Here is a 13,225-nt window from a genome sequence, read left to right as displayed (position 1 = left end):
TCAGCCCCACTCACCTCACAGAGTGTTTGTTGTGGGGGAGGAAGGGAAAGGAGAATGTTAGCCGCTTTGAGACTCCTTCGGGTAGTGATAAAGCAGGATATCAAATCCAAACTCTTCTTCTCTTCTACAGGATTTCCTTTCCCCCTACGCCAATGCAAGCAATAGAGAAGAAAGACAGAGCAATCTCTACTTTCATTAGGAATCAAGAAAAATCATTTAAATTTGTGGAACATACAATGTGATTCAGTGAACACACTTAGTTCACATCAAGGAACTGAAATAGTGGAGACACCATTTAAAGGCATGGATTGTGGAAAGGACATCAGTAGGAGTGGAACTCCTACACAACATCAAGGAACTCACACAGGGGAGAAACCATTTAAATGCATTGAGTGTGGAAAGAGCTTCACAGCAAGTGGAACGCTTAGAAGACACCAGAGAACTCACACAGGGGAGAAACCATTTAAATGTATGGAGTGTGGAAAATGCTTTGGTCGTACAGATTCGCTGAAAATGCATCAATGTACTCATACAGGAGAGAAATCATATAAATGTTTTGAGTGTAGAATATGCTTCAAAAAAAGTGGATGCCTCTGTATACATGAGCAAACTCACAGGGGTGAGAAACCATTTAAATGTATGGAGTGCGGAAAGAGCTTCCTTTTGAGTAATCACCTTAATGCACATCATCGCACTCACACTGGTGAGAAACCATTTAAATGTATGGAGTGTGGAAAGAGCTTCCTTTTGAGTAAGCACCTTAATGCACATCATCGCACTCACATTGGTGAGAAACCATTTAAATGTATGGAGTGTGGAAAGAGCTTCCTTATGAGTAAGGACCTTAATGCACATCATCGCACTCACACTGGTGAGAAACCATACAGATGTATGGAGTGTGGAAAGGGCTTCAGTGTGAGAGGAGGACTCAAAAGACATCAGAGAACTCACACAGGGGCAAGACCTTTTAAATGCATGGAGTGTGGAAAGAGCTTCAGTCATAGCGGACAGCTTAAAAACCATCAGCGAATTCACACAGGGCAGAAACCATTTAAATGCATAGAGTGTGGAAAGAGCTTCAGAGAGACTGGAAACCTTAGAAGACATAAACTAACTCACACAGGGGAAAAACCATTTAAATGCACAGAGTGTGGAAAGACGTTCCGTGAAAGGGCAAAACTTTCCATACATCTACGAACTCACACAGGGGAAAAACCATTTAAATGTGAGGAGTGTGGAACATGCTTCCGTCATACACATTCGCTAAGAATGCATCAATATACTCATACAGGAATTAAACCATATAAATGTTTTGAGTGTGGAAAATGCTTCATTCAGAGTGGAAGCCTTAATGTACATCTACAAATTCACACAGGGGAGAAACCTTTTAAATGCATGGATTGTGGGAAAAGCTTCACTAGTAGTATAACACGTAGAAGACATCAGCAAACTCACATGGAAAAAACCATTTAAATGTATGTTTGGTTGCAGAATAAAGACAGGCATATCTGCAGGATGTGGACCATTTAGACTGCATTTGTCCCAGTTGGGTTTGAGGCCCTGCCATCGGACTGAGACCGCCCTAGTGGCGCTGGTTGATTATCTCTGGCGGGCAAGGGACAGAGGTAAAAACTTTTTCCTGCTTGTACAGTGGCTTTCTATGCCATTGACCACAGTATCTGGTTAGCTATTTGTGAGAAAAATATCTGCATTACCCAATTGGTTGAAAATAAATCTTTACTTGTCAGGCTGGCAACAGTCAAACCACGAGTATTATTTACAAACTCCTCCAGTCATTGTGTGCATGAACTCTCCAGGGGAAGAACATTTAAATCATAGAATCTCCAAATTATTGAGTTGTAAGGGCCCCCACAGGTTAGCTAGTCCAACCCCCTGCCATACAGGAATCTCAACTAAAGCATCCATGCTGTTCTTGCTGCTAGGAAATTCTTTCTGATGTTTAGTCAGAACCTCCTTTCTTGTAAATTCAACCCATGGGTGCACGTCCTACTATCCGGAACATAGTTTTTCCCTCGAGTTCACTTCTTCCTTGAGATGAACAAATTTAATTTCATTCCGTGTATGCGATATTCTGGTGTTTCAATGTAAAGTTGTACATTAATTTAGAAAAGCAATTGTTGCTTTGTATCTCGCCTTTCCTCCAAGGAAGTAGAGGTGACCTGGACGCTTCTCCAGCTCCCTTTTGATCCGCACATCAACCCCCCTGTGAGGTAGGCTAGGCTGAGACACAGCGGGTGGCCCAAGGTTGCCCAGGGATTGGATTTGAACCCAGGTCCCACACAGGAGCCACTGCAGTACCTTGACTTGGGATTAATATGCTTTGTTGGGCCTCAAAAGTCCAACCTCCCCCCCCCCCGAAAGCACAGAACAGCAGGCCCAATGCACAGGAAGCGGCGTTCTAGGGAGTCAGGTAATTGGTCGATCTAGGCCAGGAATGTCTCCACTGACTGGCAGCAGCAACCTCTTCCAGATGCCGGGGTGTGTGTGAACCTGGGACCTGTAATCTCGTTTATTTAGTGAGAAGGTCGCAGGTTCGATCCCCGGCAGCGGCAGCCAGAAAAGACACCCCCCCCCTGAAAAAACGACGGTGGAAGAAGGTGAGCCTTCTACATTTCACTTATTCCTGTTTTGCTGGAGGGGTTGGGAGAGAGCAGTTACTTGCGACCACCCTAAAGGGAAGTCGAACCGGGACCCCAAACCCGGCGTCCCTCTGCGGGTTTCGGACCCCTCACGATGCGGCGGCCGGTGTCCCCCCAGCAGGAATCTCCCGGGGCGCTCCGGGCTTCGCGCGCGCGCTGCGAGGTACATCCGTGGCGCGCCTTGGGGGGGGGGTCCCTTTGGGCTGCGGAGACGGAGAGAGGGAGTCCACGTAAGGGTTAAAGGACGCGAGGGACGCCTGGATAGAGACCCCCCTTGCTACTTCCCCCCTCCCTGCGAATGGAGATGTGGTCGCGCTCGGGAGAGACTTGGCGCGCAGGGCGAGGAGTGAGATGTGCCAAGGGAGCTTTCTGGGCACAGGAGAGCTTCAGGGAGGGCAGAGGATGCTGGGGGGGGGGTCTGGGGGCATGGAAGCATCCCCGGGTCGAGAACAAGAGAAGTCCAGTGAGCATTGGCGGGGGGCGGGCTGGAGGCAGAGAACGGGAAACGTGGCCTTTCGGAGGGACGTCTCCACCTTGTGCGCTGTCGGGGAGCCGAGGTCCCTTCGCCCCTCCCCATAAAATATTTGAGGGGGCTGCTCCCCCCCCCGCCCGAGTTGATTGGCATTGCCATTCAAATGGTGTATGCACGCTGTGGCGTGATCAATTATGTAGCCCCCTGTTGTAAACAAAACCTGCCCTTCTTCCCTTATGGGATACCCAAGAGCCCATATAGAGTCCTTACGTGGGTTCCCTATTGGTAGGAGAAAATAACAGAGGCCAACCGGAGAATATTGAAAAGCAAAGCAGCTAGTAAGCCTGATCTTTATTAAAGCTGTTGCAACAGGGTGCTCCCCTCACAGGGAGGAGGGCCCAGAACAAATGTGTGCCTGCCCCTATATAGACATTTTAAATTCCCTGCCCTGGAGCTCAAGACCACCCCCCAGAAAAGGTGGTCTGCAACAGAAATTTGAATGTTGTTGTTTTTCCTGTCTGCCAGGTTATCTGATAATGCCTTATCTGATTGCCTTTCCTGGTAGTGTGCCCATTCCTTTGAGATGGTGATTACCCAATTCCTGAGACAATGGGAAGGTTCCCTCACCCCCTCCCTCCTTGCAGAGAAAACATTTGGTCAGTTTGGGAGTCAAAATGGTTTCAAGGCGGTCTTCCTGTGCTGCTCCAGACATGTGGTCTATATATGTATATACACGCTTGGTTGGCACATTTATGAACATTTATTATATATATAAGACCTTAATTTTTTTATTACAACCCCCCCATATTTTAGGGATGCGGGTGGCACTGTGATTTAAACCACAGAGCCTAGGACTTGCTGATCATAAGGTCAGCGGTTCGAATCTCCACGACGGGGTGAGCTCCCGTTGCTCGGTCCCTGCTCCTGCCAACCCAGCAGTGCGAAAGCACATCAAAGTGCAAGTAGATAAACAGGTACCACTCCGGCGGGAAGGTAAACAGCATTTCCGTGTGCTGCTCTGGTTCGCCAGAAGCGGCTTAGTCATGCTGGCCACCATGACCCGGAAGCTGTACGCCGGCTCCCTCGGCCAATAAAGCGAGATGAGCACCGCAACCCCAGAGTTGGCCACGACTGGACCTAATGGTCAGGGCTCCCTTTACCTTTTACCCCATATTTTATTCAAGTTGGCACCCTTATCTGGAGGGGTCTCCCTCGGCTTCTCCCTCCTGCCTAGGAATCTGACTCTGCTCCAAGTCCACGGAGAGATGGATCCCTGAAAAAGGGGGTGGGTCCAAATGACCCCCCCTCACACACACACCTTCCTGAATCATGGTCTTTGGATAGAATTTCAAAATGTCAAGTTGTTTTGCAGGCAGACACAAATTCCTACAGGTCTTGTGGAAGATGCAGCAAGCAGGAAAGAGAGGGGCAGAGTTAGGCTTCCCATATATCAGGAAAATTCCTCACGTCATTAGTTTTGGGGTGTAAAAATGGCGTCGTGAGGGAATTTGGCTAAATCGGCAACATCTCAGGGGAAACCCTAGGCAGAATTAATTTTGATTATTATTTTTTAGTGGAAAATCTAGTTTTTGGCAAATATATGCTACCTCAGGGCCTTATAATGAGACCAGAGTGAGTAAGAAGAGGCCTGCATACCTGAGGCAATGTATTGCTTACTCTTTCTGTAACACTTAAATCAAGTTCCTGGAAGTAAAGCTTTTAAACTCAGCTCAGTCAGTAAAGCATGAGACTCTTAATCTCAGGGATGTGAGTTGGAGACCCATGTGAGGCAAAAGATTCCTGTATTGCAGGGGGCTGGGTTTCCTTTTTTAAAAAATGGAACACAGGAGAAGGGAGCATGTGTGAAATGTTAAACAAATGTTAACACAAGAGAAGGTGCCACTGCTTTGTTCCCTTTTAACAGGATTTCCTTTCCCCCAACTCCCAACCAGGTGATGGAGAAGGCAGTCAGAATTCGGAAGGGCCATCAGAGATTTCATTAGGAATAAAAAAGATAGAATTTAAATATGTGAAATGTACAATGTGATTCAGTCAGGGAGCAAAATGAGTTCACATCAATGAACTGCAACAGTGGAGACACCATTTAAAGGCATGGATTGCGGAAAGGACTTCCATGGGAGTGGAATTCCTTCAAAACATCACGGAACTCACACAGGGGAGAAACCATATAAATGTATAGAGTGTGGAAAGAGCTTCCTTTTGAGTAAACACCTTAATGCACATCATCGAACTCACACTGGTGAGAAACCATTTAGTTGTATGGAGTGCGGAAAGACCTTCAGTCAGAGTGGAAACTTTAAAAGACACCAGAGAATTCACACTGGGGAGAAACCATTTAAATGCATAGAATGTGGAAAGTGCTTCAATGATAGTGGAAACCTTACAAACCATCAACTAACTCACACAGAAGAGAAGCCATTTAAATGCATAGTGTGTGAAAAGAGCTTCAATTGTAGAGGAAACCTTAGAAGACATGAGCGAATTCACACAGGGGAAAAATCATTTAAATGTATGGCATGTGGAAAGACCTTTTGTGAAAGGGCAAAACTTACCATACATCTACGAACTCACACAGGCGAAAAACCATTTAGATGCATGGAGTGTGAAACATGCTTCCGTCATAGAGAATTGCTGAAAATGCATCAATATACTCATACAGGAGAGAAACCATATAAATGTTTTGAGTGTGGAAAATGCTTCATTCAGAGAGAATCAATGAAAATGCATCAATATACGCATATGGGAGATAAACCATATAAATGTTTTGAGTGTGGAAAATGCTTCATTCAGAGTGGAAGCCTTAATGTACATCTACAAACTCACACAAGGGAGAAACCTTTTAAATGCATGGATTGTGGAAAGAACTTCATTAATAGTGGAACGCTTAGAAGACACCAGCAAACTCACATGGGAAAAACAATTTGAATGTATGTATGGTTGCAGAATAAATCCAGGCACATCTTGAGGATATGGACCATGTGGACTGCATTTCTTCCACTTGGGTTTCAGGCCCTGCCATCAGACTGAGACCGCCTTGTTGGCTGTTACGGAAAAATCTAGGTGTGAGGCTGCTCAGTCACCCAGCTCGTCGGGCAGAGCCCACGGGTCCCTGCGGAATAAAGGAAGGAGTCCAGCCACCAACCAGAGCAAATGGCTGTAGATCAAAATTTATTGCGCAATAGGTTCAAAGAGGAATTTTGAACTCTGAGGATGGGGTGACAAAGACTTTTAGAACTTTCCCCACAGTTCGTACAGCACCATTGCTACATCACTGACATGTCACCAAAGGGGAGGGGTAGACAGAGGTTACACTAGTTCAACCTTGGCAAACATGTCCAGATAAGTCCTTGGTACAAGATTAGTATAAGCAGACATGTCAGGGCAAGACCCAGGTATAAGATGAGCAAAGGCAAACACCTCTGAAGTCCCACCGCCCAAAGTACAATAGAACTTCCTTTGCATGTCTGGCCCCTTGGCAAGTTTGGTGATGGGATTAGGCTTTCCTTGGCCAACAATCAGCTCCACAATTGTCACCTCTGGGAACTTCCTGGAGTCCCTTTGAAGGGGAAAATAGATTTGGAATGAAGGAAACTGGCAAAGAAGTTGATTTTATATTATTTTTTACAGCTAGGTAACTTCCCTGAGCTGTCACGTTGAAAGGATACATTCAGGCATAATATTTGTAACATTTAACTTTAATGTAATTTCTGTAACACTGGCACTGGTTGATTATGTCTGGCGGGCAAAAAGGTAAAAGCTGTTTACTGGTTCTGCTGGATCTCTCCGTGGCTTTTAATGCCGTTGACCACAGTATCCGGTTACCTGTTTGTGATAAAAATATATACCTTACCCATTTTGTTGAGAATAAAGCTCTACTGGTCAGGTTGGCAACCACTGAACCACGAGTATTATTTACAAACTCCTCCAGTCATTGTGTGCACAGAGTCCCCACACCTCTCAGAAGTCAAGATAGAGCGAAATGAATTAACCAAGAAAGCGCCACCTCATTTCCTCAATGCCACCTCTGCTTTGTGAAATACATTCCCAAAGAAATGACATTGTAAATACTAACATATCCTCATGGACTGTATCGGAGGATTGGGAGTTAGGGGCAGGGTAATGCAGTGGTTCCGCTCCTTCCTCCTGGGCAGTGTCCAGAAGGTGGTGTTGTGGGTTGAGTGTTTGGACCCCTGGGTGCTCAACTTAGGGGGTGGTTCAGGGCTCCATCCTCTCCCCACGCTTTTTAACATTGCTTCCCTCTAGGAAGCAGGTCACGGGAAAATGCTTATATTTTCCCAGTCCTTGAATCACAGCATTTATAAAAAGAGTTTGTAAGCATTTATGTAAACACTGCCAACAGTACCTTTTTGCCCGTGTTAAGAAAAGCTGAAATTTCTACAAAAATATTCCTCCGCTGTGCAATATAGGCAGGGGCTGCTCTCCCACTCGTAGCTCTATGGGCCCCCGTGTTCCAAAACAAACCTGAAGTGTTCCCCCTAAATCAGATGTTTCCTGGGCAATTGGACAAAAGGAGCCCCTGGGAGTGGGGAGGGGGAGCGTTGGAAAGGAGAGGAGGGGTGACAGTGGACATTCTGCCCGCCTCTATAAATTGCAATAAGAGGAATTGGAAAAGTGGGTGGCAAGGGAGGACAAAAAGTAAGATGCTGCATGCGGGAAGGTGGTGGTGAGAGGGAGGAGGGGGAAGAAAAGGACAAAGGGACTTCTCCCCCCGCCCCCCAAAAAGCACCTTTCATGGGACCCATTAGCAGGGCCTGGATGCACGCAGTCCAGTTGCCAAGTAAGGAACCCACAACTGCAGGGTCTGCAATGCACCATCTCCTTTGAAGAATCACACACGTTTCTTTTTCTCCTTAAAAGGTGTAACAAGAACAACAAGATCACTTTATTTCAACCCAGTCTCTTATGAATACATAATGAAACATTAAACCTTAAAAAGCATCCCTATGTAGGGCTGCCTTCAGATGTCTTCTAAAGGTTTAATAATAAAAATAAATTAAGGGCTGAGACCCTGCCTGCCTGCAGATTGCCTTGCCAGAGTGGTGCATGCTCTGGTTATCCTTGGACTACTGCAATGGGCTCTACGTGGGGCTACCTTTGAAGGTGACACGGAAACTGCAACGAATCCAGAATGCGGCAACTAGACTGGTGACTGGCAGTGGCCTCAGGGACCATATAACACCAGTCCTAAAAGAAGTTCATTGGCACCCAGTACATTTCTGAGCACAATACAAAATATTGGTGCTGACCTTTAAAGCCTTAAACGGCCACCTCCATTGCTCAGCCCAAACACTGAGGTCCTCCTCCAAGGGTCTTCTGGTGGTTCCCTAACTGCAAGAAGTGAAGTTACAGGGAACCAGACAGAGGGCCTTCTGGGTAGTGGTACCCTCTTAAAATATATCTGAAGGCAGCCTAGTTAGGGAAGTTTTTGCTTTTTTGTTTGTTTGCAGCCGTCCAGAGTGGCTGAGGAAACCCATTCAGGTGGGTGGCATACAAACAATAAAATTATCATTATCATCATCTTGCCCATCTGGCCGGCCAAGCGATGCTCAGCTGCCCTGTGCCCCTTTGCAGGAATGGAATTGACATGGCCGCCAAGGGCGTCCCTATAAGGGCCCCCATCCCCAAACAGGGCTGGGGGTTCAACCGAGGCCACCAAACAAGCGCCCCTCGGGATGCGTCCCCGTTTCCCCCTGGCAGGAATACCTCGGGGCGCTGCTGGCTGCGCACGTGTGGCGAGGCGCGCCTCTTGCTGGACAGAAGGAGAGTCCATGGAAGGGGTTACGGAAGGGAGAGAGCCGAGATGCCTAGAGAGGCCTGGAAGAGACCCCTCCCTCCCCCACTTCCGTCTCTTACCTCCTCCCCCCTCCCTGCTCGTCTTGGGAGGCTCCTCCGGATGGAGAGGTCGGTGCGCTCGAGAGAGATTCCGCGCGCAGGGCGAGGGGTGAGCCGTGCCAAGGAGGAGAGACTGGGCGCAGGAGAGACTGGGGACGGAGGGGGCAGAGGAACTTGGGGAAGGAGGGAAGCATCCCTGGGGGAGGAAAGCCCCGTCCAGCATTGGCAAAGGGGGGCAGAGGGAGAAAGAGACGCTGCCCATTGGAAGGGAGGTCTCCCTCTTGGGCGCTGGCGGGGGAATCTCCGGAGACGCTGCCTTGGCTTTTCCCTCCTGCCCAGAAATCTGCCTTGGGGAGAGGGATCCCTGAAATTGGGAGGGGGTCCAATTCCCCACCCTCCCCTCCTTCCCGGAAGCTGGACTCTCCTTCCCCCACCCCAAGCCCAGCTGCTGCTGGGGCTTCAGAAGGTAGAGCAGCGTTACACCAAGCCAGGCCATTGGTCCAGCTGGAGAGGAGAGGAAAAGGCAGGAAGTTCCTGAGAGGAATGAGAGAGGGCTGTCCAGAGGGGGTCTTTGCATCTGGAATCCTCTTCCACGAAGGGCCAGGAAAAACCCGTCTGCCTCTCCCAGGGTTTCATTTCTAAGCCTTAGTTCCACTGCATGGTTAATTGAGGGGATAATGTGGTCCACTACTCAAAAAAAAAAAAATGGCTGGAGGTGCTATGGAAATTCTTTCAGGATTTGTGTATAATAGATATATGGACAGCCTTTCTATACCTTTCTATATGTCAAAGGGAGTTGCAAGCTGAGACACAATCCATCAGCACCCAAAGACAGTGAATGTGTGCACCTTCACAGTCTGGGGTGCTTAAAAGGACAAAGGGTCCACTATTAGGATAGACAATGCTTCTGACTGGAGGCTTTACACACATTCATTTGCATATTCAGGCCAAGGATTGCCAGTATTACAGGCGAGGTGTGTGAGAGTGCAGAATTCCACAAACAGTGTGTGTGAGAGAAAGGGAGTGGGTGGGATTATCGTTTATAGCAATGCTGTAATTTTGTCTGTAACATTTCGTGAGCTGATGCTGCGGTTTAGTAGCCTGCAATGGGCCACCAGGAACTTTATTGTTTTAGCTTCAAAAGATGAATGTTTCTGAAGACGTTGACAGTCACATATGACATAAACAGCACTTCTCTTTTACTTGTTCCACACAGGAGAGACTCTGACTCACAAGTCTAAGCACATTTTGCTAGAAAAAGAAAAATACAGAAACGTGAAGGGGAAATTGAGAGGTAAGCTCTTGCAGTATGCAGTGAGACATTTCACTACGTAAAAATATATCAAAAGCCCTGCTGGATTGAAAGGATGACCCAATTTTGGCTTGTCTTCTGCAATTTCACCCATTTACCCATGTTTCTGTGGAGAGACATCGCCTCCAGTCCACCCTTCCCTGCCCATTGCTATGAAGGTTGTAGGCAGAGGTATCTTTTTTTTACCTTTACGCAGAGATAACTACGTCCTACTCCTCCTCTCCATTCCACCAGATTTCCAGTATTAACCACTATCTTTATTCTCATGCCTTTGGGATTTAAGGGATCGGGAAGATTGCTACTGAAATTCAGGGGTTCCTGTAGTCCAGGCACGTCCAACTCCCAACAGACTGCGATCTACTCCCAGTATAAAAAACTGGCAGTGATCTACCCATTGTCACTGGAGGAATGAGGAGTGGGGTGGGTGGGTGGAAGGAGGTGGCTAACTGGATGCAGGAGGGGGGAGTTTCAGTTGGGGGGATTAAAGGGAGGCAAAATGTCTCTCTCTGAAGAGCCAGTCATCGATCCACCCTCCCAAGCCAGCCCCCCTCCCCCTTAAGCAGCTCTCTCCCCCCCCCAAGCCAGCCCTTTCTCTCTCCTCCCCATCAAAGGGAGCTGCACAACTGACGCCTATCCCAGTAATCCCATGATCAACCAGGATCACTCACATGATCTATTGTTCGATCGCGCTCGACCGGATGAACATGTCTGTAGTAGTCCATTATTATGATTAATTGAATTTGTTAGTCACTTTATCTTACCCAGAGAGACTTGCAACCAAACATTTAAGGGATTAGGACAAAAAAGTCATTAGGAATTCTGAACCTGAGAAATACAGGGCATGTTCATGGAGGGAGAGCAGCTCCCTTTCCTGTGAGGAACCTCTTTATTTAAATTGCCAGTTTTAGAGAAGCACTGTATCTTAGGTCATGCTGCATTATTAACAATAATTGATTATTATTAAAAGTTGATGCAATGCTATTATCTGACATTATTTCATTTCCTAAACAATTGGCACATAGAAGAAGGAAGAGTGTATGAGATGTTAAAATAAGAGAAGGCACCAAAGGCACTTGATGTGTGTTATATTCTTTTGTTTCTTCTTTGGAGAGCCAGTGTGGTTAAGAGCGGTAGATTCGTAATCTGGTGAACTGGGTTCGATTCCCCGCTCCTCCACATGCAGCTGCTGGGTGACCTTGAGCTAGTCACACTTCTCTGAAGTCTCTCAGCCTCACTCGCCTCACAGACTGTTTGTTGTGGGGGAGGAAGGGAAAGGAGAATGTGAGCCCCTTTGGGACTCCTTCGGGTAGTGATAAAGCAGGATATCAAATCCAAACTCTTCTCTTCTACAGGATTTCCTTTCCCCCTACGCCAATGCAAGCAATAGAGAAGACAGACAGAGCAATCTCTACTTTCATTAGGAATCACGAAAAAATCATTTAAATTTGTGGAACATACAATGTGATTCAGTCAGTGAACACACTTAGTTCACATCAAGGAACTGAAATAGTGGAGACACCATTTAAAGGTATGGATTGTGGAAAGGACGTCAGTAGGAGTGGAACTCCTACACAACATCAAGGAACTCACCCAGGGGAGAAACCACTTAAATGCATTGAGTGTGGAAAGAGCTTCACAGCAAGTGGAACGCTTAGAAGACACCAGAGAACTCACACAGGGGAAAAACCATTTAAATGTATGGAGTGTGGAAAATGCTTTGGTCGTACAGATTCGCTGAAAATGCATCAATGTACTCATACAGGAGAGAAATCATATAAATGTTTTGAGTGTAGAATATGCTTCAAAAAAAGTGGATGCCTCTGTATACATGAGCAAACTCACAGGGGTGAGAAACCATTTAAATGTATGGAGTGCGGAAAGAGCTTCCTTTTGAGTAATCACCTTAATGCACATCATCGCACTCACACTGGTGAGAAACCATTTAAATGTATGGAGTGTGGAAAGAGCTTCCTTATGAGTAAGAACCTTAATGCACATCATCGCACTCACACTGGTGAGAAACCATACAGATGTATGGAATGTGGAAAGGGCTTCAGTGTGAGAGGAGGACTCAAAAGACATCAGAGAACTCACACAGGGGCAAGACCTTTTAAATGCATGGAGTGTGGAAAGAGCTTCAGTCATAGCGGACAGCTTAAAAACCATCAGCGAACTCACACAGGGCAGAAACCATTTAAATGCATAGAGTGTGGAAAGAGCTTCAGAGAGAGTGGAAACCTTAGAAGACATAAACTAACTCACACAGGGGAAAAACCATTTAAATGCACAGAGTGTGGAAAGACGTTCCGTGAAAGGGCAAAACTTTCCATACATCTACGAACTCACACAGGGGAAAAACCATTTCAATGTGTGGAGTGTGGAACATGCTTCCGTCATACACATTCGCTAAGAATGCATCAATATACTCATACAGGAGTTAAACCATATAAATGTTTTGAATGTGGAAAATGCTTCATTCAGAGTGGAAGCCTTAATGTACATCTACAAACTCACACAGGGGAGAAACCTTTTAAATGCATGGATTGTGGGAAAAGCTTCACTAGTAGTATAACACGTAGAAGACATCAGCAAACTCACATGGAAAAAACCATTTAAATGTATGTTTGGTTGCAGAATAAAGACAGGCATATCTGCAGGATGTGGACCATTTAGACTGCATTTGTCCCAATTGGGTTTCAGGCCCTGCCATCGGACTGAGACCGCCCTGGTGGCGCTGGTTGACTATCTCTGGCGGGCAAGGGACAGAGGTAAAAACTTTTTCCTGGTTGTGCAGTGGCTTTTAATGCCATTGACCACAGTATCTGGTTAGCTATTTGTGAGAAAAATATCTGCATTACCCAATTGGTTGAAAATAAATCTTTACTTGTCAGGCTGGCAACAGTCAAA

At 46.5% G+C, this 13,225-nt stretch overlaps 4 protein-coding genes across 7 annotated transcripts in view; all 4 read left to right on the top strand.

The window, feature by feature from the left end:
- Nucleotides 1–7,044, top strand: part of LOC310701775 (uncharacterized protein) — a 23,986-nt gene extending 16,942 nt beyond the window's left edge. The window contains exon 4 of the transcript XR_014523101.1: nt 6,214–7,044. The gene's annotated coding sequence lies outside the window, so the exon portion shown is untranslated. The remainder of the gene's footprint in view (nt 1–6,213) is intronic.
- The window catches only part of LOC310701187 (uncharacterized protein), a 267,686-nt gene that overhangs the window by 116,947 nt on the left and 137,514 nt on the right, over nt 1–13,225 (top strand). The gene's annotated exons all lie outside the window — the stretch shown is intronic.
- LOC310701776 (uncharacterized protein) overlaps nt 1–13,225 on the top strand; it is a 17,339-nt gene extending 4,114 nt beyond the window's left edge. For 2 of the 4 annotated variants that reach the window (XM_083493136.1, XM_083493134.1), the window contains 2 exons: nt 10,223–10,300; nt 11,671–13,225. In XM_083493136.1, the coding sequence (XP_083349262.1) occupies nt 11,849–12,934 (1,086 nt within the window). In that variant the 5' untranslated portion in view covers nt 10,223–10,300; nt 11,671–11,848 and the 3' untranslated portion in view covers nt 12,935–13,225. Of the gene's footprint in view, nt 1–9,027; nt 9,116–10,222; nt 10,301–11,670 lie in introns of those variants that run through there. The other 2 variants (XM_083493135.1, XM_083493133.1) reach the window with 2 other exon arrangements.
- On the top strand, nt 2,548–7,044 carry LOC310701879 (uncharacterized protein). Its single transcript, XM_083493364.1, has 2 exons — nt 2,548–2,618; nt 5,085–7,044. The coding sequence occupies exon 2, from the start codon at nt 5,245–5,247 to the stop codon at nt 6,076–6,078; it is 834 nt and encodes a 277-aa protein (XP_083349490.1). The 5' UTR covers nt 2,548–2,618; nt 5,085–5,244; the 3' UTR covers nt 6,079–7,044.

Source organism: Podarcis liolepis (genome assembly GCF_965112155.1).
Source record: "Podarcis liolepis genome assembly, chromosome: 2".
NCBI classification, from domain to species: Eukaryota; Metazoa; Chordata; class Lepidosauria; order Squamata; family Lacertidae; genus Podarcis; species Podarcis liolepis.
The sequence above is the reverse complement of the archived record's forward strand: the minus strand, read 5'-3'. Positions and strand labels throughout refer to the sequence as shown.